General features: G+C 35.1%; 1 protein-coding gene across 1 annotated transcript in view; it reads right to left on the bottom strand.

The window, feature by feature from the left end:
* The window catches only part of CFAP47 (cilia and flagella associated protein 47), a 439,964-nt gene that overhangs the window by 254,854 nt on the left and 158,697 nt on the right, over positions 1–26,413 (bottom strand). The window contains exons 31-33 of the mRNA XM_050776518.1: positions 18,459–18,540; positions 17,404–17,532; positions 11,489–11,681 (exon numbers count right to left, since the gene is read on the bottom strand). Of these exons, the coding sequence (XP_050632475.1) occupies positions 11,489–11,681; positions 17,404–17,532; positions 18,459–18,540 (404 nt within the window). The remainder of the gene's footprint in view (positions 1–11,488; positions 11,682–17,403; positions 17,533–18,458; positions 18,541–26,413) is intronic.

Below are 26,413 nucleotides of genomic sequence, written 5' to 3'. Positions count from 1 at the left end.
GAATTCAAGTATACATTAAAAACAGCATTAATCATGACCAAGGAGGATTTATCTCTGGGATGTAAGGATGGTTCAACATATGCAAATCAACAAATGTGATACATCATATCAACAGAATAAAGAATAAAAAACATATAATCATTTCAATTGAAAAAATTCAACATCTCTTATATAACATTAATAATAACAGCTACATATGACAAACCCGAAGCTAGCATCATACCGAATGGGGACCAATGTTATGGAACACAAGGATACTCACAGCACTTGGCATCTCTGGGATGTAAGGATGGTTAAAGTAAAATCAACATATGCAAATCAACAAATGTGATACATCATATCAACAGAATAAAGAATAAAAAACATATACAATTTTATATCTGTCAGGTATTTTCATATATAAATCCACTGTTTAAATATCAGCTTTTAAAAAAATCTAATTTTGTCCATAATTGTATCATATTCCTCCCTCCATACATAGGAAACTTCAAAATAAATAAATGATAAAGTTCATAATGGTCATGCCACCCTCCAGTTTCGCCTGTCTAAATCTCTGGAAGGTCCTAGTGCTTGATTAGCATAGTACATAGTATGTCAAATTTTAATACAATAACTTCTCATCACAGACACTATGGTGGTGCAGTACCTTGCCAAACAATATTGACTTGTTTGATTTTTATTATCCTCATATTTTTAACATTAGAAATAAAAACTCTCTACAGATGTTTATTTGACAATAATGTTCCAAGTGTTGTGATAAATAATATGAGTAAAGAGCCTACCATAGAGCCAAACACTTAGTAAACATTCAATATTTTTGTGATTATGATTTTTTATTTTTGCTAATAATAAAAAACTAGAAAAACCTCTGCAATAAAGGACTTAAATTCTTATGGGAGAGAGAAGCAAGTAGAAACAAAAGTGAAAACCATACGACAAACACTTTAATAAGCTTACATAAAAAATAAGACAAGGAAGATGTATCCCATCTAGTCTTGGGGAGATTGTGGGAAGGTTTCCTAGAAGAGCTGACATCTGTAATGAGACTTGAATTGTGAGGATAAAGAGACACTGAAAAGAGATTCCAGACAAAGCAAAAAGTATTATAAAATTTAAATGCAGAAAGAAGCAGACAGAGTCACCAGTAGGGGCCTCCTTGAACTCTAAAGCCAGGTTGCCTCCACCACTGGAGTGAACACCTGCATGAAGGCAGGAGCCCCAGCACCCACTAGCACCCTAATGCAGCTGATGTGCATGCACCCCATTGTGCTGCTGCTGGCATGTACAAATTAGGAAGGATCCTGTTGCCAACGCACTCTGAAAGGCTTTGGCCGACACTACTCACAAGAGTGTAGTGACCAGCAGTTTGGGAGCACCTCACCCTCCACTCCCACCCAGTGCAGTCAATTCCTAAACTCGAGGAGCCAGAGAACAAAGTCAGGGCCTGACACATATTCCCCAGAGTTAGAGCACACAGTCTAGGAGTAGATAACTGAGTGCTGGCCTTCTAAAATCTTCCAGAAATGAAGACAGTCAGCTGAATCCACCTTATACCACAATCAAATCATCAAGGTCATAAAATAAGATAACAGAAAAAAGAAAAAACATCCAAAGGTCAGCAACTCTAAAGGCTGAAGAAATATCAGCCCACGAAAATGAGGAAGAACCAGTCCCAGAACTCTGACAACTCAAAAAGCCAGAGTGCCTTCTTTCCCCAAACTACTGCATCGCTTCTCAAGGATTATGAATCAGGCTGAGTTGACTGAAATGACAGAAATAGAATTCAGAGATGGATAGGAATAAGGATCATGGGGATGCAGGAGTATGTTGAAACACAATCCAAGGAAAGTAGGGCTCATAATAAAATAATACAGGAGCTGACTGACAAAATAGCCAGTATAGAAAAGAATGTAATCGACCTCACAGAGCTTAAAAACATACTACAAAAATTTCATAATGCAGTCACAAGTATTAATAGCAGAATAGACAAAGATGTAAAGAAAATCTCAGAGCTTGAAGACTGGCTTTCTGAAATAAGACAGTCAGACTTGGGAGGCCAAGGCGGGCAGATCACAAAGTCAGGAGATCGAGACCATCCTAGCTAACAAAATGAAACCCCGTCTCTACTAAAAGTAGAAAAAAATTAGATGGGCATGGTGGCGGGTGCCTGTACTCCCAGCTACCCAGGAGGCTGAGGCAGGAGAATGGCGTGAACCCGGGAGGTGGAGCTTGCAGTGAGATGAGATCATGCCACTGCATTCCCGCCTGGGCAACAGAGTGAGAGTCCATTAAAAAAAAAAAAAAAAAAAAAAAAAAAAGACAGTCACACAAGAATAGAGAAAAACAAATTAAAAGGAAGGAACAAAACATCCAAGAAATATGGGGTTATATAAAAAGACCAAATCTATGATTCATTGGTGTCCCTGAAAGAGACAGGGAGAGTGTAAACAACTTGGAAAACATATTTCAGGGTATCATCTATGAGAACTTCTCCAACCTAGCTAGAGAGGCCAACATTCAAATATAGGAAATGAAGAGAACTTACTGAAGTTCTTACTGAAGTACTTTACTGAAGGTACTTCACAAGAAGATAATCCACAAGACACATAAGTATCAGATTCTCCAAGGTCAAAATGAAAGAAAAATTGTTAAAGGCAGCTAGAGAGAAAGGTCAGGTCACCTACAAAGGGAAGTCCATTACACTAACAACAGACATCTCAACAGAAACCCTACAGAAACCAGAAGAGATTGGGGGCCAATATTCAATATTCATAAAGAGAAGAAATTCCAACCCAGGATTTCATATCTGGCCAAATTAAGCTTCATAAACAAAGGAGAAATAAGATCCTATTCAGACAAGCAAATGTTGGAATTTGTTACCACCAGACCTGCCTTACAAGGGCTCCTGAAAGAAGCACTAAATATAGAAAGAAAAGACCATTGCCGGCCATTACCAAAGCACCTGTAAGTGACACTATAAAGCAACCACACAAACAAGTCTGCATAATAACCAGCTAACATCATGATGACAGGATCAAAGCCACACGTATCAATACTAACCTTGAATTTAAAGGGGTTATATGCCCCAGTTAAAAGGCACAGAGTGGTAAGCTGGATAAAGAACAGAGACCCATTGGTATACTGTCGTCAAGAGACTCTTCTCATGCAATGACACCCATAGTCTCAAAATGCAAGGATGGAGAAAAATCTACCAAGCAAATGGAAAACAAAAATAAAAGTAGGGGTTGCAATCTACATCTCAGACAAAACCAAAGCAGATCAAAAGAGACAAGGAAGGGCATTACATAATGGTAAAGGGTTCAATTCAACAAGAATGCCTAACTATCCTAAATTAATATACACCCAATACAGGAGCACCTAGATTAATAAAGCAAGTCCTTAGAGACCTTCAAAAAGACAAACTCCCACACAATAATAGTGGGAGATGTTAACAACCTACTAATAGTATTAGACAGATCATCAAGGCAGAAAATTAACAAGATATTCAGGACCTGAACTCAGCACTGGATCAAATGAACCTGACAGACATCTAGAGAACTATCCACCCAAAAGCAACAGGATATACATTCTTCTAATTGCCACATACCACATACTCTAAAATCAATCACATAATCGGACACAAAACACAAAACACGCTTCAGCAAGTGCAAAATAGCTGAAATCATAACGACCACTTCTTGGGCCACAGAGTAATAAAATTAGAAATCAAGACTAAAAAATTCACTCAAAACCATATAATTACATGGAAATTGAATAACCTGATCCTGAATAACTCTGGGGTGAATAATGAAATTAAGGCACAAATCAAGAAGTTCTTTGAAACTAATGAGAAAAAAGATACAACATACCAGAATCTCTGGGAAACATCTAAGGCAATGTTAAAAGGAAACTGTACAGCACTAAATGCCCACACGAAAAGTTAGAAACATCTCAATTTAACAACATAACATGACAATTAAAAGTACTAGAGAGTCAAGAGCAAACAAACCCCAAAACTATCAGAAGACAAGAAATAAGAACAGTTCAAAATCAGAACTGAACTGAAGGAAGGAGATTGAGGCATGAAAAACCACTCAAAAGATGAACAAATCCAGGAGCTGAGTTTGTGGAAAAAAAGAAATAGACCATTAGCTAGAATAAGAAAGAAGACAATAGAGAAGATCTGAATAAGCACAATTAGAAATTACAAAGGGTACCAGTCACCCCATAGAAATACAAATAATTATCAGAGAATATTATGAGCATCTCTAAGCACATAAACTAGAAAATCTAGAATACATGGATAAATTCCTGGACACAGACACCCTCCAAAGACTGAGCTAGGAAGAAACTGAATCCCTGAACAAACCAATAATGAGCTCCAAAACTGAATCAGAAATAAATCATCTACCAGCCATAAAAAGCCCAGGACCATATGGATTCACAGTCAAATTCTACCAGATGTACAAAGAAGAGCTGGTATCATTTCTACTGAACTTATTCCCCAAAATTGAGAAGGAAGCCCTCCTCCCTAACTCATTCTATGAGTCCAGCATCATCCTGATACCAGACCTGGCAGAGACACAACAACAAAAAAATGAAATCTTTTTAGGCCAATATCCTTGATGAACATCGGTGTAAGTATCCTCACCAAAATACCGGCAAACTGAATTCAGCAGCATGTCAAAAAGCTAATCTACCACGATGAAGTAGTCTTTATCCCTGAAACACAAGGCTAATTCAATGTATGCAAATAAAAATATGTGATTCATCACATAAACAGAACTAAAGAGAAAAAGTGCATGATTATCTCAATTGATGCAGAAATGGCTTTCAATAAAACTCAACATCCCTTCATGTCAAAAACTCTCAATAAACTAGGTATTGAAGGAACATACCTCTAAATAATAAGAGCTCTCTATATTAAACCCATAGCCAATATCATACTGAATGGGCAAAGATGGAAGCATTCCCTTTGAAAACCAGCACAAATCAAGGATGCTCTCTCACTAGTCCTATTCAACATAGTGTTGGAAGTCCTGGCCAGAGCAGTTGGGCAAGAGAAAGAAATAAAGGATATCCAAATAAGAAGAAAGGAAGTCAAGTATTTCCTGTTTCCAGACAACACGATTCCATATGTAAAAAACTCCTTAGTCTCAACCCAAAAGCTCCTTCTGCTGATAAACAACTTCAGCAAAGTCTCGAGATACAAAATGAATGTACAGAAAAATCACTAACATTCCTAAACACCAACAACAGTCACGCAAGAGCCAAATCAGGAATGTAATCACATTCACAATTGCCACAAAAATTATAAAACACCTAGGAATATCAAGGAAGGTGAAAGATCTCTACAAGGAGAATTAACAAAACACTGCTGAAAGAAATCAGAGATGATACCAACAAATGGAAGAATCATCCCATGCTCATGGATAGGAAGAATCAATATTGTTAAAATGGGCACATGGCCCACAGCAATTTATACATTCAATGCTATTTCTATAACACTACTAATGACACTCTTCACAGAACTAGAAATAACTATTTTAAAATTCATAAGGCACCAAAAAAGAGCCCAAATTGCCAGGGCAATCCTAGACAAAAAGAACATAGCTGGAGGCTTCACTGTATCCAACTTCAAACTACACAAAGCGGCTACAGTAACAAAAAGGGGATGACTGTTACAAAAACAGACACATAAACCAATGGAATACAATAGAGCTCAGACATAAGGTCACACACCTACAACTATCTGATCTTTGATAAAATTGACAAAAACAAGCAATGGGAAAAGGACTCCCCGTTCAATAAATAGTGACAGAAAAACTGGCTAACCATATGCAGAAGATTGAAACTGGACCCCTTCCTTAAACTATATACAAAAATCAATCCAAATTGTATTAAAAAGTTAAATGTAAAACCTAAAAGTATAAAAACCCTGGAGGACAACTTTGGCACTACCATTCCTCATGTAGAAATGAGAAAAAATTTCATGACAAAGACACCAAAAGCAATTGCAACCAAAGAAAAAATTGACAAATGAGATCTGTTTAAACAAGCAAGCTTTTGCACAGCAAAAGAAACTATCAACAAAGTAAACAGACAACCTACAGAATGGGAGAAAATGTTTGCAATCTATGCACCTGACAAAGGTCTAATATAAGGAATATAAGGTCACCTATAAGGAACTTAAACAAATTTACAAGCCAAAAAGAAACAATCCATTAAAAAGTAGGCAAAGGACATGAATAGACACTTTTCAAAAGACATACATGCAGCCTAGAAGCATATGAATAAAAGCTTAACATCACTGACCATTAGAGAAATGCAAATAAAGACCACAGTGCAATACCATCTCACACCAGTCAGAATGGCTCTTATTAAAAAGTCAAAAAGTAGGCCGGGTACGGTGGCTGACACCTGTAATCCCAACACTTTGGGAGGCCAAGGTGGGTGGATCACGAGGTCAGGAGATCGAGACCATCCTGGTCAACATGGTAAAACCCCGTCTCTACTAAAAATACAAAAATTAGCTGGGCGTGGTGGCGCATGCCTGTAATCCCAGCTACCCAGGAGGCTGAGGCAGGAGAATTGCTTGAACCTGGGAGGTGGAGGTTGCAGTGAGCTGAGATCGCGCCACTGCACTCCAGCCTGGTGACAGAGCTAGACTCCATCTCAAAAAAATAAAATATTAAAAAATAAAGTCGAAAAGTAACAGGGGCTGGAGAGGTTGCAGAGAAAAAGGTACACTTATAAACTGTCGCTGGGAGTGTAAATTAGTTCAACCATTGTGGAAGACAGTGTGGCCATTCCCCAAAGACCTAAAAATGGAACTACCATTCAACCCAGAAATCTCATTATTGCGTATATACCCAAGCAATATAATTTGTTCTATCATAAAGACACATGCAGGTATATATTCATTGCAGCACTGCTCGCAATAGCAAAGACATACAATCAACCTACATGCCCATCAACGGTAGACTGCATGAACAAAACACGGTGCATATACACCATGGAATAATATGCAGCCAGAAGAAAGAATGAGATCATGTCCCTTGCAGGAACTAGAGGCCATTATCCTTAGCAAACTAATGAAGGAACAAATATGGCATGTTCTCACTTTAAAGTGGGGGCTAAATGATGAGAACACATGGACACATAGAGGAGAACAGCAGATACTGGGGCCTACCAGAGGGTGGAGGATGGGAGGAGGGAGAGCATCAGAAGAAATAACTAATAGGTACTAGGCTTAATACCTGGATGATGAAATAATCTATATAACAAACCCCCGTGACATGAGTTTACCTATATAACAAACCTGAACATGTACCCATGAACTTAAAATAAAAGTAAAAAAAAAAAAAAAAAGAAAAGAAAAGGAAGCAGCAGCCATTCAATAGTTTACAGCGCTGAAGTATAATGTGCAAAAGTGAATGTAGAGAGTTATGGTTATAAGGTATGGTAGATATTGAAATTAATAAAATACCATTAAAGGATTTTAGGCAAGAGTCTGATGCTAAAATTTGTGTTTTATGAAGAACCAAGTATGGCTGTGTAAGCAACAAACAGATGGGCAAATGGCAGGACTGGTAAATATGAGAGGGTGACATTGATGGAAATGATATAAATTACAAGAGTGACAGAGGAGCTAGAAAAAAGTAGGTAGATTCAGAAGATAATTTGTGGATAGAATCAAAATAAATTGTTGGTTGGTGATTAATTAGATGTAAGAAGGAGGGATGCCTAGATTTTTCACCAGTGAAATTTGAGGTGCTTATAGGACATTCTAATGAAGGTGTTCATAAGGGGTAAGATATACAGAACTGGAGGTGAGAAGGTAGGTCTAAGATAGATTTGGATCTGGGAGGCATTGGAAGAGTAACAAAACCACAAGAGGATATAGATGGCCAAAATGTGGAGGTTTGGAGCAAAGACAGAAGAAGGAAAATATCAATGTGATGAAGGAAAGAAGCCTTGAACAGAGAATGCTAAGGAGGGTCTTGAGAGCCACAAAGAAAACCAAAATGTTTTAGCTAGCATACAAGGGTGAGACAGGAAATCTGAGGAAAGATGGTGTCTGTATATCAGAGAGTAGAGGAAATGCCTCCCTTTGAATGTGAACAACTTTAATGCTCAAAAAGCTTGTAATTTTTAGGCAGAAGCCACAGTGAGCAGTATCTTCTGGAAACACTCATAGTTAAAATCTAAGTGTTTATTCCCTGAATGGTCAAGGGAAAAATAAATAAATAGAGATTGAAGGATAGGTGAAAGGCACGTAAAGGAAGATATTGAAAAGAAAAGAGAAATAAGAAAAAGGTAACATAGAAATAAGAATCCTAGATAAATAGGAAGATTGAGAAAAGTAATTTGGGAAATAGAAAGAATGTTATTTATATATTGTAATAAATGAAGGAAAATAGTAGCAGAGGAGAAGAGAGAATGTATAAGATGAGCAGAACAAAGCCAAGACAAGAGTGCACATTAGTACATCAACACAAAATAAGTCTGTATACAATACTATTTATAGGTTAATTATATCCTCAAGGGAAAAAGTATAATATTTGATACAATAATAAGCTGTTGGCTTGTCTCTCTGTCAGATGTTCAGCTTTTCAACTAGTTTTAAATACTTGAACATGTTTTCAACTTCTTTTGGCTTTATCTATATAACCATCCATTTAGCCATTGATCTATTTAAGAGATATTTATTCAGCACCTTCAATGTGCTCACACAGGATTTAAAGCTTGGTGCGGAACTTACAGATATTCGCTACATTAATATTTTAGAAAACATGAGTTGTATCTAACATTATTAAAGACTTGAAATTTAGGTCAATGATTACCTAAAACACACAAATAATTTTACATAAATTGCAATGTACTGAAGTTTATGAATTTTCTGAAGGACTTTTATACTGTATAGGTCATCAGAGCAATGGATTCAGATTTATTAGACATATTGCTTAATGAGTCTAACAATGAAATCATTATTTTTTGCTTTAAAAAATGTATTACTAAACTATTTTTAAATAGACAGTTTTTTAAAGCATTTTTAGGTTTGCAGCAAAATGAATCAGAAGTTACAGAGAGTTACCACACACACAATCCTCCCCCATCATCAACCTTTTGCACTGCAGTGGTGCATTTATTACAATTGATGAACCTACATTAACAAATCATTATCACCCAAAGTTCACAGTTTACATCAGGACCCACTCTTAATATTATACATTCTATGGGTTTTAACAAATGTATAATGACACGTATTCACAATTATAGTATCAAACAGAGTAGTGTCACTACCTTAAACGTCCTGTGTACACTACCTATTCATTACTCCTTCCCCACTAATGCCTAGTATCCACTGATCTTTTGCCTGTCTCTATGGTTTTACATTTTCCAGAAAGTCCTATAGTTGAAACCACACAGTATGTAGCCTTTTCAAATTGGCTCCTTTTACCTAGTAATACATCTGTAAGTTTTCTCCATGTCTTTTCATGACTTGATAGCTCACTTCATTTTACTGCTGAATAATACATTGTTCTTTGATGGAGGGAGTTTACCTCTTTTTTGCCTTCTGCCATGTGAGGACATAGTATTCCTCTTGTTTGGAGTGTGCATCGTCTAGGCACCATCTTGGAAACAGAGAGCAGCCCTTATCAGACATAGAACCTGCCTGTATCTTAATCTTGGACTTCTCAGCCTTTAGATCTGTGAGAGATAAATTTCTATTCTTTATAAATTTCCCAGTCTATGGTATTCTGTTATACCAGGACAAAGCTAAGACAGTATGTGTCTGTTATTTTGTTAGGCACAGTTCTAGGCTCTGGGAATAAATGAGACAAGATTGTTCCTTGGCTAATTAAGAAGGTCACATTCCTAATTAGCCAAGGAACAATCTTGTCTCATTTATTCAGAAGGTCACATTCTACTGGAAGACACAGATGATAAACAAATATATTTATGTTTACAATTACATTTATATTTTAAAAGTGCTATTGAAAATAAAAATAGAGCAGGAAAGAGTAGGACTGAAGGATGTGCTGTTTTAGAGAAGATACTGATAAACATTCTCAGATAAGGTGACATTTAATCAATGACTTGAATGAAATGAGAAAGGAAACCATGAAGATATCCAGTAAAATAATGCTCTAGTCAAAGGGAACAGGAAGCACAAAGGCTTTGTAAAGGCATTGGACTCAGTGCGCTAAAAAACAGCAAAGAGGTAAATGTCTATAATATATTATTTGGAAAAAATGCAGCAAAATCTTTGAAATTAACTTGCATAGGCCACTGTGTTGGTAAAATTAGAACCATAATACTTTTATAACAAATTAACATGTTAATTTTTAATACATGCACATATTTTATGAAACCCTGGTCAAACTGTTACTCTACAATAATCAAACCAATTTTTATGTGTTTTTGTGTAGTTCACCTTAGCATTATTTATTTGTACTTTGTTTTTTGTATTTTAATGGGGTAAATATATTTTTATAAGATATAAATTTTGATATTTTCAGCATGTCAATTAGAAGGTAATACAGTACTCTACGTTTGCCGTTCTCAAATACCAACATATCGATATATCTTTTTCAATCTTGGTGTTTTCTTGAATGTTTTCTAAAATAGCACCTTCAATTTAAGGGCAATCATAATTCAAAGTCTCATTTTTAAACTGAACTCTTAATCTTCCCCTTACTTGTAAAGTTTGAATTAAATTCTGTATATTGGATATTAAAAAATTATTTCATGTTAAAAAACAGTTTACTCTAAACACAACAGGTTTGTATGTACTTGGAAGAAAGGAGTTGAATTGAAGCTAAAGGAACAACGACCGTGCGTACTGTCCTTACTACTGTCTGTGAACACCAACATGTCTCAGCACCACACTACATAATTTACAAGAGGCTTATGACTCAGTTAAAAAAAAAACCTGCATTTTAAGGACAGTTCTGTTAGAATGTAAATTCATTTTAAACACAAGGATGTGAAATGCCTTTCTAATTTCATTGTAAAATGCCTAATATGACCTACCCTCCAAAGAATTCATGAAGCATTATTACTCTTAGTGATTTCCAACATGATCCTCATATGACATGTGAGAAGTTTTCTAGAAGATTTTACTTTATCTCAACTAGTTATGTACTAAGTTTGAGCAGTGTCACCTATATATTTAATACTCTATACAGTTGAAAATGTCAGCAATGATTAAGGCTTTCATTTCTAGAGTTCCTCCATATGCTTTTAAAATCAGTTATTCTTCAAAATAAGTTAAAGAAGCATCTTTTATTATTTCCATTTTACATGTGAGGAAACATATCTTGAAGATGTTAAGGAGGCATAATTTTTGTAGAACAGAAAGTAAATGTTGGAGAGGGGTCTAGAATCCATGGATTCTGAGTGGATAATGTGTCCGTGGCTCCTTCTCCATCATCACACTACAATTTGCAATAATTTGTTTAAAGAAAAAATCACTTCTCACCTTTGTGACAGTTTTTCCATATCACATGTCGAGTATTCTCATAATTTACGTTCATCCAACTAAGCAAAATTCTTTCAGAATCAGAATATATGTTGCTGGATGCAAAACAAGGATTGACTTTTGCTGTATTTTGCACATATTTGGGGGGCATATTATTGCTGCAGTATGGTACTACACGGGATAGAACAAAAACCTGAAATTGGGAGAGATAACTTTTATTAGATGCAAATGGAAAAATAGCAAACAAAAATTTGAAGAGAAAATTTTAAAAAACATGACAGGAGATAAAGGTTAAATGGATTCAATTAGAAGTAAAAGAGTAGAACAGATGTGTCCCAATAATGCTCATTTTAAATGGACAACTTTTTTCTTCTGTGGTAGTCTTTAAAGCACTACACTGTATAATTTACAAGAGGCTTATTGTAAGTTTAAAACATAACTGCATTTAAGAACATTTCGGTTAGGAGGTAAATTCATTTAAAACACAAGGATGTAGGATGCCTTTCTTATTTCCTTACCAGATCATGCAGCTTAGAAAAATAAGCCAAAGTAAAAGTAAATAAGTTACCAAGTCAAAAATTATTTTCTTACATTTATTTAAGAGGTCTGTTTTAAGATCATAAAAGTGTACAAAATTTGCCATTTGACATATTGTTACCCTATAACTTAAAGTGTGGTATATTTACATCATATCACCATTCACTACATGTATACCCCATGTTTTATTAGGTAGCAATGCAACTGAATTTAAAAATAATTTTAGTAATATTAAGATGAAATAAAGAACTCTGTGTCTGTCAGTAAAGCACTATAATACAGAGCTACTCAAAGTGACACTCTACTAACCACTGTCTACAAGTTCTAGATGAGATGAACAGTTTGTGATCTGCTACCTCACTATATATATCTCAAGAGTTTCTGAATGGAACATTGGCTCACATTAGAGTACACAGTGTAAGTTCAGCTCCTTGATTTATCCCAAACCTTTAACAGACAGTTTTCCAATGGTATGGGTATGAATACAACAATTTGAGTCATATGTGCTATAAAGATACTCTTGATACCCTGCTCATATCTCCTTAGTTCCACCTTTACATTCTGAAGTTTGCTTATTGTGAAAACCTGTAAGTCTCTGCTTGAGGGATTTTTTTTCCTGGCATATGAGAGCACACTCAGCTCACAGAGGGCAAGGCAGGAGTGCCAGAAGATAATGACGACCCAGCAACGGCCCCTTACCAAAGACAGTCAGGGAACTGGTAGTTAATTACTCCAGATTCCTCACCAGTCAGTTAAGTCTGAGACATGTTCTAAAATATATCCTATTGGTTCCCAGTGGCACTGAGCTTCAGTTGCCCACAGTGAAACCTGATTGAAACCACAACTGTTACTGACTTCATTATATGATCTGCTTTAATTTCCTACTCTACTCCTGATGCTTCTTGGGAGCACTTCTGAAATAAACGATTTGCACTCAAAATACTTGTCTCAGCGTCTGCTTTTAGGGGAATCTAACCTGAGATAAGTACTCTTACAGTCAAGTACATGTTAATAGTAAATGAAAAAAAGTGCTCTTTTTCTAAGTAGTTCATAGTTATGCCATGCAGTCTTTCAAATAACTACAGTATACAAATTATTAAAATACATAAGAGCATCCAAAACTGTTCTTTTCTTTGCCACTATAAGAAGTACTTTAAAATGTGATCCAAAAAATCCATTTCTGAATGCTAGCTATTTATCTAGCATATGTGAATTGCATCATTTTAGCATTTTGTATAGAAGTTTAATGGAACTGCCTTCTTTCTTTCTGGCAGTTTTGTGGTATAGAAGTACTACATTTCAAATCTCACATATTATAAAAATGCAATTTAAAGCCTTTGAAAAGGACCCCCATCAATTTCTGCTTATTTCTGGGAAATACTAAATGATAAATTACTTGAGTACAGCTGATGAGATATATGTTTGGGACTAATGACCTTGACTAAGAATACAGATTTAATGATGGACCCATATGGAGCACGGTTGTAACCTTCAGTATTGGAAGAGGCATTACACTGAGTGCTTAATTCTACAGCAGTGTTTCTAAAATTACCGGTGGTAAAAAAAAAAAAAAAAACTTATTAATTTTCTCTTTACCACAGAATGATAGTTTTGTAAAATACTCTGAAAATAAACTGCTAGAAAAATAAAATGAAGAATTAAAATGTACACACAGTACAAGACTCCATCACTTGCAAATCCAAATACACCTGGGGCAGTAAGTGTTACTATTTATCCATTAACATGCAAACCACACCAAGCATGACTTGAAGGAATGGAGTAAGAATTACAGAATGTGTTGTAACACATTCTCACAATGCAAGAATGTGTTGTGAGCTGTGCCAGCTAAGATGAAATTTGTGTAAATCGTATTTCGTGATCCATATTCAGGAAATTCTTTCATGCTCTCAGAAAACATTGTTTCAAATTATCTTTCATTTTTGTTAAAGATTTTATTCAAGAAATGTAATAGCACCCTTTAAAGTCAATACATTGGCCACAAAATAGAACATAGTCCTGGGCTATCCCACTAAGTCACTATGGGACATTTAAAAGACTTCAAAACAACAATGACAAAAGTACTACTAATAGTATACACTTACATATATTGAGTGCTATCCTACCCCTATCATATGCCCTTTCAAGTTCACATGAACTTTGCTATTATATTTGGCTTATTGCTTATTAATGACAACTTTTTAAATTATGTGTTATTTTAACCCATTGGCTTAGAAAACATAATTTTCATTTTTACTTGTCCATAAAAATCTCTGAATTTTTGAGACTAATGAGATATTTGGATTTGTTCTGAAGAATCCTCTTGACTAGGCGTATGTTGACCCAAAGAAAATAATCAATTGCCAGTTTATGTATGATCTTTCCTTTAGATTTAGAGATGCCTGATGGTTTAACGCTTATTTGGAGTCTCTTTAAATCTCGTTAACTAAAGAAATGTATAGCAATACATTTATAGGACATTCAAGTTACTTGAGAATCCAGATGAGGATAGTGTACCAGATCAAGCACTCATACCTCATTGTCAGTGTTGTGTATTGAGTAATGAGAAATTGCTCATTACTCTGAGGTTGCTGCATGACTAGAAAGCTGAAAATATTTCTCAGACTTGAAGGTTTTCCTGTATTGAAATGGTCCTTGCCCACCATATTCCACTTCTCGTAACCCCTTCTGACGTGAGTGTGAAGTGAGTGGGACACTGGAAGCTATGCTTTGAGTCTCAAGCTCTTGGGTTCACTGTTAGTGTGCATTCTGTGTTATAACCATCTTTTACACTTCCTTAAAACTAAGTCAACATGTTGCTATGTAAAATCTACTGTGTTTCACAGTTTTGATTATCAAACCAAACCCAAGACCATGCTTCTGGTGAAACAGAGTAGGCCCTATATGGCTAACAGTGCAAAAAATCATATTTCCAGCATTAACAACCAGTCACCAAATGAAATGAATTTTCCCACAAGAATTTTCTTCTTACATTCAGTAAGAAAGATAGTTCAGGTTGATGGTGAAAAAGAAGAGGACAGGAGGAGCAAGTCAGGAATCACACAGAAGAAGGAACTCTCTAGAGGAGGATCTGGGTGGCTGACTCCAAAGGAGACTTCAGACTGCCAGGGGGCAGCACGAGGGCTCTGGACTCCTGGGCCCCAACAGAGAACAACAAGGAAGAAATAAGCATTACCTGCATCAAATTGTTGCATATGGCCAAATTCATGTGATCTTGAAAGAAAGCGTGTGTGCCTGTGAGCCTCAGTTTCTTCATTGCTAAATTGATGATTTCAGTTGTGAGGAATTAATATTAAAAAATTTATGGATCAGAGACTTAAATGTTAGACCTAATACCATAAAAATCCTAGAGGAAAACCTAGGTAGTACCATTCAGGACATAGGCATGGGCAAAGATTTCATGTCTAAAACACCAAAAGCAACGGCAGCAAAAGCCAAAATTGACAAATGGGATCTCATTAAACTAAAGAGCTTCTGCACAGCAAAAGACACTACCATCAGAGTGAACAGGCAACCTACAGAATGGGAGAAAATTTTTGCAATCTACTCATCTGACAAAGGGCTAATATCCAGAACCTACAAAGAACTCAAACAAATTTACAAGAAAAAAACAAACAACCCCATCAAAAAGTGGGCAAAGGACATGAACAGACATTTCTCAAAAGAAGACATTCATACAGCCAACAGACACATGAAAAAATGCTCATCATCACTGGCCATCAGAGAAATGCAAATCAAAACCACAATGAGATACCATCTCACACCAGTTAGAATGGCAATCATTAAAAAGTCAGGAAACAACAGGTGCTGGAGAGGATGTGGAGAAATAGGAACACTTTTACACTGTTGGTGGGATTGTAAACTAGTTCAACCATTATGGAAAACAGTATGGCGATTCCTCAAGGATCTAGAACTAGATGTACCATATGACCCAGCCATCCCATTACTGGGTATATACCCAAAGGATTATAAATTATGCTGCTATAAAGACACATGCACACGTATGTTTATTGCAGCACTATTCACAATAGCAAAGACTTGGAATCAACCCAAATGTCCATCAGTGACAGATTGGATTAAGAAAATGTGGCACATATACACCATGGAATACTATGCAGCCATAAAAAAGGATGAGTTTGAGTCCTTTGTAGGGACTTGGATGCAGCTGGAATCCATCATTCTTAGCAAACTATCACAAGAACAGAAAACCAAACACCGCATGTTCTCACTCATAGGTGGGAACTGAACAATGAGATCACTCGGACTCAGGAAGGGGAACATCACACACCGGGGGCCTATCATGGGGAGGGGGGAGGGGGGAGGGATTGCATTGGGAGTTATACCTGATGTAAATGACGAGTTGATGGGTGCAGCACAGCAACATGGCACAAGTATACATATGTAACAAACCTGCACATTATGCACATGTACCCTACAACTTAAAGTATAATAATAATAAATAAATTAAAAAAAAAAAAAATTTATTGACAGAGTCTTACACATACTACTCACTATTCAGATCTTAATTTTGCCCTTTCGTTTGAGTTGCTAATTCCTTATTCTATTCAATTCCTCCTTTGTTCTAACTCTCAGTCCTACAGCTCACCCATCTGGGGTTGCAAAGTGTGAAGACAGAACAAAAGCCTCCATTGGTCCTCGTGGACAAGACCTATAGTGCTATATTTGAAAACCTAGGGAATTATTCATGGACTGAAACCAGGACTTGTTTATGCAATAAGGGTATAGAGTATAGAGGTATAATTTATGCTATGTTAATCTACCCACAAATGCAATTTGGCAGGAAGTAAGTTCAAGAATTTCATAAAAACCTGCTTTTGCCTACAGTTGTATGAATCTTAGTGAATATAATTTTATAGCAAGAGACTACTGTGTATTAGATGTAGAGACAATAATTTTCACCAGTACTCATTCATTAATCCTCCCTTTTAGTACTAGAATATTCCTGTAGCTACTCATTCTAGAGAGTGTATTTCTCAACTTTTTTTGCAGTTAGATGTGACTATGTGACTGAATTCTGCCTAATGGAATCTGAAATGAAAAAGACATATTTTTTCAGGTCACATCCTTAAAAGGTAACTCCTTGCCTCCAGTACTCCTTTACCTGCTCCTCCTTCTTCAGAGAAATCAGACCCATAAATGAAAGTACCGAGGAGGAAAGAGATACTCCAGAAGCTTTGACCCTCTCATATCTCAGCAGTTCCATGAGAAAGCAATAAAAAAAAACTCTCATTTAAGGCACTGTGTTTTTGAATCTTTCATAGCAGCATTGTCTGTACCTTAAGTAATATATGATTTATATTAATCAAAAGAGAAGCAGCAAGCAATAGTGGAAATATTACCTTGTATATCTGTAGAAATACATCTGTCCATGCCCGTTTACTCCAGGTCTCAAATTTAGACATTTCTATAACAATAGAACATTTTTTCTTAGGTGTACAGGAACTCTCAGGCATCGTATTAGTGGAAGACTTTAAGAAATAAAATAGTACAACATTAATTAAAATTTAAGGCAAATTTAGCATGAGTTTTTTTTTTTTTTTCCAAAACATGTGAATGCCTTTTCTGTACTTTAATCAAGAGCTCTAATTCTCCATGTGCCAATAATATAAAATATCAACACAGGTAACTTTATGGAGCACACAGTCTCTTATTTAGGTCATAGATTTATTCATTCAATGCACCTACTAGATCACTCTGTAGAATAAGTGGCCCAACAAGATACAAAGTTATTCTGATTGCTGAGCCAAGAAAGAATCACACCCTTTGGATAAGGTAACAGGACCTCAGCATAGTGCCAAAGAACAGGCAGGCACCTGGTTCTCTACTCATGTCACATGGCAAGCATAGTGAAGAGTCCTACAACCATAGTTGCCTCAAACCTGCAGACTCCTCAAAGACCACCCCCTCTCAATAGGTTTCCACAAAGTGAACTATATATTATGACAAAACTATGTATTACTTGCTTCATTTTTATTTTCCCCTGAAAATGAAGAAGAAAAGTGGCACATGGTGGTGAAATAAAACCAGTCTTTTATTTGGATATATATTCTAGAATATAATTTAGAATTATATTCTAATTTAGAATATAAACATATATTCTAAAAGTTTAATAATAAAATTTACATAATCCCACCTTAGTCTTCATTTATAAATTCTCCAAAGTAGTAATTATTTATATATTTAAGAAAGCCATGTAATCATTTTTGCATAGGAACTCCATAGAGATTTTTAGACAAATGTACAAAAACATATGGGTTGTCCAAAAATTAGGATCCTAATAATATTTTGTATATAAAACTCAAGGACTCTGAAATAGGATATTCTAACATAGGCCAAATACCAGTACATACAATAATAACTGTGTGGTTTGTTCCAAGAAATTATATTTTCTTACCTTAATTTCAATCCACCTCTTATAATCTTCTGGTTCAAGCAAAAATTCTGGCAGGACATGTGAAATACATCCTCCTTGAGCACTAAAATTAAAAAAGAAAAACTCAAATTATAATATAATATACATGCTCTATATATGATTTGCATTGACCATCAGTTACATATTTCAATAGTCACATTTTTATACATGCTACATTTTATTTTTCAAATTTAAAAGGTATATAATTAGGCAGAGGTGGCAGTGGCCACTGAGTGAAACTTCTCTGCCTTTGAAAAGGGGAGGGAAGAGTGAAAAGAAAGTGTCCTATGGTTTGCGTGCCAGCTCAGCCACAGTGCAATATAACACGGGGTGGAATTCTAGTTTTTTTAACTCTAGTCCCTTGCTCTGAATAGTACCTCTGGAACTACCTGCAGTCTGGGGGAACTCTAAGCCATAAAGGAAAGATATAGGTCTGGCTGGTTTCGCCAACTACGAATTGTAACTCGTCAATGCCCAAATACAGATACACATTTAAAAGAATCAAGATGATCCAGGAAAACATGACCTCACCAAATAAACTAAATAAGGCACCAAGGACCATTCCTGGAAAAACAGAGATATGTGACCTTACAGAGACAGAATTCAAAATACTTGTGTTGAGGAAACTCCAAGAAATTCAAGATAACGTGGAAAAGGAATTCAGAATTCTATCAGATAAGTTTAACAAAGAGATTAAAATAATTTAAAAGAATCAAGTAGAAATTCTGGAGTTGAAAAATGCAATTGGCATACTAAAGAATGGATCAGTCTTTTAATAGCAGAATTGATTAAGCAGAAGAAAAAGTAAGCTTGAAGACAGGCTATTTAAAAATAGATAGAGGACACAAAAAAAGAAAGAATAAAAACAGTGAAGTACACCTACATGATCTAGAGGATGGCCGCAAAACGGCAAACCTAAGAGTCAGTGGCCTTACAGAGGAGGTAGAGAAAGAGATGGTGGAAGAGAGTTTATTTAAAAGAAAATAGCAGAGAACTTCCCAAACCTAGAAAAACATATCAATATCCCAAATCAATATCTAAATATCCAATATCCAAATGAATTTTAGAACACCAAGCAGAGTTAACCCACAGAAGACTACTTCAAGGCATTTAATAATAAAACTCCCAAAGAAGGCTATCTCAACACATTAAACAACCAATCTCCCAAAGATCAAAAATTTTAAGAAATGATCCTAAAGGCAGCAAGAGAAAAGAAATAAATAACATGTAATGGACCTCCGATATGTCTGGCAGTAGATTTTTTAGTGGAAACATTACAGGCCAGGAGAGTGTGATATGACATATTTAAAGTGCTGAAGAAAAACAACAACAACAACAAAAAACACTTTTATACTAAAATAGAATATCTAGTAAAAGTATACTACAAATACGAAAAAGTAATAAAGACTTTACTAGACCCCTAACAGTAGTTGAGAGATTTCATTGACACAAGACATGCCAACAGGACTACTTCAAACAGAAGGAAAAGGACATTAATAAACCATAAGTAATTATCTGAAGGTACAAAACTCACAGGAAATAGTAAGTACACAAAAAAACCCACAGATTATTACAACACTGTAACTGTGGTGTGTAAACTACTCTTATCTTAAATAAAAAGACCAAATAATCGACCAATCAAAAATAATAACTACAAAGCCATAGACAGTACAATAAGACAGAAATAGAAACAACAAAAGTTGAAAAGTGAGGGGATGAAGTTAAGGTGTAGAGTTTTTATTAGTTTTCTTTTCACTTGTTTCTTTTTTGTTTGCTTGTTTATGAAAACTGTGTTAAGTTGTTATCAGCTTAAAATAATGGGTTATAAGATACTATTTGCAAGCGTCATGGTAACCACAAACCACAAAACATGATGGATACACAAAAAATAAAAAGCAAGAAACAAAATCACATTACCAGAGAAAATCACCTCATTAAAGTTATACAGGAAGAAAAGAAAGAAGACAATGAGAAAAGAAATTTTAAAAAGGTAGAAGTAAATCCTTACTTATCAATAATAGCATTGAATGTAAATGGACTAAACTATTAAATCAAACTATATAGAGATGCACACAGACTGAACATAAACGAATGGAAAAAGATATCCCATGCCAATGGAAATTTTAAAAAAAGCAGGAGTAGCTATACTAGTATCAAAAAAAAAAAAACTAGATTTCAATACAAAAACTGTAAGAAGAGACAAAGAAAGTCACTATATAATGATAAAAGGGTCAATTAAGCAAGAGGATATAACAATTGTAAATATATTTGCACCAAACACTGTAACACCCAGATATATAAAGAAAATATTATTAGAAGTAAAGAGTGAGATAGACCAAAAGATAGTAATAGCTGGAGAGTTCAGCCCCACTGCCAACATTTGACACATATTCCAGACAGAAAATGAAGAAACAGCAGATTTCATCTGCACTATAGACCTAATGGATCTAATAGATATTAACAAAATTTTCATCTAATGGCTGTGGAATACCTATTGTCTTCCTCAGCACATGGATCATTCTCAAGCACAGACCACATGTTATGTCACAAAACAAGTCTTAAAACATTCAAAATTTAAAATTACATCAAGCATATTCTGACTGCAATGGAATAAAACAAGAAATAAATAAGAAGAGGTATTTGGAAACTACACAAATACATGAAAACTTAAAAATGTGCTCCTGAATGACCAGTGGGTCAATGAATAAATTAAGAAGGAAATTGAAAAATTCTTGAGATAAATGATACTGGAAACACAATATATCAAAACCTATCAAATATACCAAAAGCAGTACTAAGAGGGAAGTTTATAGCTATAAGTACGTACTTCAAAAAGAAGAAAATCTTCACACTAACGACTTAATGTTCCATCTTAAGGAAAGAGAAAAGCAAGAGCAAACCAAATCCCAAATTAATAGAAGAAAATAAATGATCAACATCAGAGCAGAAGTACATGAAATTGAAATAAATAAATCAATAAAACAAAGGTTGCTTTTTTAACAAGATAAACAAAGTTGACAAACCTTTAGCTAGACAAAGATAAAAAGAAAGAAGATACAATAAATAAAATCAGAGATGATAAAGAAGGCATTACAATTGATACTGCAGAAATTCAAATGATCACAAGTAGCTACTATCACCAATAAATTGGAAAATCTAGAAGAAATGGACAAAGTCCTAGACACATACAACTGACCAAGACTGTATCAGGAAGAAATCCAAAACCTGAACAGACCAATAACAAATAAGAAGATCACAGCTGTAATAAAGAGTCACCCAATAAAGAAAAGCCCAGGACCAAATGGCTTTACTGCTGAATTCTACCAAACATTTAAAGAAGAACTAATACCAACCCTACTCAAACTATTTTATAAAATAGAGGAGGGGGGAATGCTTCCAAAATCGTTTTATGGGGCCAGTATTACCCTAATGCCAAAACCAAAGAAATATAAAAAAGGAATGCTACAGTCCAATATCCCTGATGAATATTGATGCAGAAATCCTCAACAAAATATTGGCAAACCAAATTCAGCAATACAGTAAAAAGATCATTAATCATTACCAGGTGAGATTTATCCCTGTGAGGCAAGAATGGTTTAATGTATGCAATGTATGTAATACAATCAATCAAGTAGAACACATCATCAACAGAATAAAGGACAAAAACCATATGATAAATTCAACCAATACTGAAAAAGTATTTGATAAAATTCAACATTCCTTTAAGATAAAATACTCTCAAAAAACTGGATATGGAAGGAATATACCTCAAAAGAATAAAATCCATATATGACAGACCCACAGCTAGTATCACACTGAATGGGGAAAAACTGAAAGCCTTTCCTGTAAAATCTGCAACACAACAAGGATGCCCACTTTCATCAATGTCATTGAACATAGTACAGGAAGTCCTAGCTAGAGCAATTAGACAAGATAAAAAATAATGAGCATACAAATTAGAATAAAAAATGTCAAATTACCCTTGTTTGCAAATGATACGATCTTATATTTAGAAAACCTAAAGACTCCACAAAAAAAAACCTATTAGAAATAATAAACAGGCCGGGCGCGGTGGCTCACGCCTGTAATCCCAGCACTTTGGGAGGCCGAGGCGGGCGGATCACAAGGTCAGGAGATCGAGACCACGGTGAAACCCCGTCTCTACTAAAAATACAAAAAAAAATTAGCCGGGCGCGGTTGTGGGCGCCTGTAGTCCCAGCTACTTGGGAGGCTGAGGCAGGAGAATGGCGTGAACCCGGGAGGCGGAGCTTGCAGTGAGCCGAGATCGCGCCACTGCACTCCAGCCTGGGCGACAGAGCGAGACTCCGTCTCAAAAAAAAAAAAAAAAAGAAATAATAAACAAATTCAGTAAAGTTGCAGGGTACAAAATCAACATACAAAATTCAATAGCATTTCTATATGCCAACAATGTAAAAACTGAAACAAGAAAATTTTTAAAAAAGGAGCCCCATTTACAACAGCCACAAATAAAATTAAGCACCAAGGAATTAACCAAAGGAGTTAAAGATCTCTATAAAGAAAACTATAAATCACTGATGAAAGAAGTTGAAGAGGACACCAAAAAATGGAGAGCTATTCCATGTTCATGAATTGGAATTATCAGTATTATTAAGATGTCTATTCTACCCAAAGCAATTTACAGATTCAATGCAATTTCTGTCAAAATACAAATGACATTCCACACAGAAAGAGAAACAAAATCCTTACATTTATATGGAACCACAAAAGACCCAGAATAGCCAAAGCTATCTTAAGAAAAAAAAAAAAAAAATGGAGGAATCACTTTACCTGATTTCAAATTATACTACAGAGCCATAGTAACCAAAACAGTAGTTACTGGTCTAAAAACATATGCATTGACCAGTGGAACAGAATACAGAAACCAAAATCACCTACAATGAACTCATTTTCGACAAAGGTGCCAGGAACATACACTGGGGAAAGGACAGTATTGTCAATAAATGTTACTGGGAAAACTGCATATCCATATGCAGAAGAAAGAAACTAGACATCTGTCTCCCACCATATACAAAAATAAAATCAAAATATAATAAAGGCTTAAAGCTATATCCTCAAACTATGAAACTACTACAAGAAAACTTCAAGGAAACTCTGCATGACATAGGTCTGGGCAAAGATTTCTTGAGTAATATCCCACAAGAACAGGCAATTAAAGCATGAATGAATACATGGCTTCTGCACAGTAAAGGAAACAATCAACAAAGAGAATAGACAAATCCCAAATGGGACAAAATATTTGCATACTACCCATCTGTAAAGGGTTAATAACCAGAATATATAAGGAGCTCAAACAACTCCATAGAAAAAGATCTAAAAATCCAATTTAAAAATGGGCATAATATTTGTTTCTTTTAAAATTTTGTATATTTATTTTGTTTCTTTTTTTGCCTTCAATCAACTCACACAATTTTTTGTTTTGTTTTTTCATTTTTGTATTTTTCTATTTATCTCACTTCATTTTTTAATGGGCAAAATATTTGAATAAGCATTTATCAAAAGAAAACATACAAATGGCAAATGGCCACATGAAAATATACTTAACATCACTGATCATCAGATGAATGCAAATCAAAAGTATAAAGAGATGTCATCTCATCCCAGTTAAAATGGCATTTATCCAAAAGACAGGCAGTAACAAATGCTGGTGAGGATATAGAGAAAAGGGAACCTTTGTACACTGTGGTGGGAATGTAAATTAGTACAACCACGCTAGAGAAAAGTTTGGAGTTCCGTCAGAAAACTAAAAACAGAGCTACCTCAAAATCCAGTAATCCTCCTACTGGGTATATAGCCAAAAGAAAGGAAATCAATATTTTGAAGAGATATCTTCACTCCCACATTTGTGCAGGTTTGTTCACAATAGCCAAGATTTGGAAGCCACCATATGTCCATCAACAGATGAATAGATAAAGAAAATGTCATACATATACATAATGGAGTACTCTTCAGCCATCAAAAAGAAAAAGATTCAGTCATTTGCAACAACATGTATTGACCTGGAGGCAATTATATTAAGTAAAATAAGCCAAGCACAGAAAGACCAAAGTCAGATGTTCTCAATTATTTGTGGGATCTAAAAATCAAAACAATTGAAGACATGGAGAGAGAGAATAGAAGGATAGTTACCAGAGGCTGAGAAGGGTAGTCAGGGAGTGAGGGGGAAGTGGGGATAACTAATGGATATGAAAAACCATTATAATTAATGAATAAGGTGTAGTAGTGGATAGCACAATAGAGTGACTCTAGTCAGTAATAATTTAATTTTTCATTTTAAAATAATGATAGTACACATAGATAATTTGTAACATAAAGGATAAGGGGATTAATACCCTATCTTCCATGATGAGATTATTACGCATTGCATGCCTGTATCAAAATATCTCATGCACCCACTATGTACCCACAAAATTTAAAATAAAAAGTAAAAAAATAAATAAAAGTTATATAGTTAATTTTTAAAACCTCCCTTAAGTCTAAAATGTGCCTATGATGTTTTCTTTAGAGAACTTGATAAATGAGAAAGAACTTACTTAGACCTATTATCAGCCACATCAATTCCTACATGGTAACAAAACATACAGAGTTTCATGAATTGGATTTGTAGTCAATGCAGTAATCATTTTATTATTGTTATAATATTATAAAATTGAATAAAATATCTGGAAATGTTTGAATACAATAAAACATCTAACAGAGAGATCACTAGTCATCCAACATTTATTGAGTGCCCATAACCACAAATGCCTAAATATAGAAAGCTTGTATAAGGTAATTCATTATCTATTTATTCTAAAGAGAATATCCACAAATTGTAGACTCTGATTACGTATTCTTGTGGTAGCATATTTGAAGCAGCAAATATTTATTTATATCATTTAACACATTTTAAAGCCTATGCATGTACATATTTTTATGCATATAATTTACCACATTTATGTTTATATATATACTTTTTTCATTGTCAAATTCATTGAAATAATTTTATCCAAACTCTTCATATGAATATCCATCACCATTAGAGCCACTACGTAGAAATCTAGTACCTTTGTGGCAAATGTTTCCTAATGGAGATTCAGATATTTAGGTCTAACTCAGTTAGTGAACCTAGAACACCACTCACCAATAAACATTTAATGGGAAAGAATCCTACTTCTAGTTCTCAATTCTACAAATATCCTCAAAATTCGCAGTCCTGTGATTACAGAGAAGTTGGAAAAAGAAAAAGGAAAATGGAGGCCTGAGATGATTCTGAAAACTCAAACCTTGAAGATGGTGCAGAGATGACTGAGAAAATAGAAGTGAGGAAGGGAACTCTTCTTGGGTGGAAGCAGTGTCCACAGTTCTAGAGTTAAGTTTGACAGGGCCCTGGGTCAGTCTAAGTTAGTAGAAGAAATCATACTGCCTACATAAAGTTCCTTTGTTGAGAAATAAAACATAATCCTTTCTTTTCGATTTTCACACAAGTCCTGTCCTCATGCACATTACTTCTGTGAATCTTCATTATAGTCAAATTGGTATAGATTTAAATAAGATCTTATTTTATGTAACACCACTCCTCAGCAAGATTAGCCAACCTACAGCCTATGTAGAAATGCAATGAGATGTTGTCTCCATTAAGTTGAAATCCTCTAGAGTAAAACAAAACATACAACTCAGAGACATATGAAGAAACTGGAATATTTTCTTGTGCCCAAAGCCAAGACAGAATTTCAGTATGTAAGTGGTCACTTCTATTAAATGTTACTGAGAACTGGAGGAAAATGATCAGGGAACCATTAAAATGGGAGTTTCTTGAGGAGGGAGCCTACGTGATATTTGAGTATTCCAAAGTGCCCACCAGAGAGTAAACCCTAGGTAAAACTGAGGACAAGAAAAAATGTATTTTTTTTCATTTT

Source organism: Macaca thibetana, chromosome X (genome assembly GCF_024542745.1).
Source record: "Macaca thibetana thibetana isolate TM-01 chromosome X, ASM2454274v1, whole genome shotgun sequence".
NCBI lineage: Eukaryota > Metazoa > Chordata > Mammalia > Primates > Cercopithecidae > Macaca > Macaca thibetana.
The sequence above is the reverse complement of the archived record's forward strand: the minus strand, read 5'-3'. Positions and strand labels throughout refer to the sequence as shown.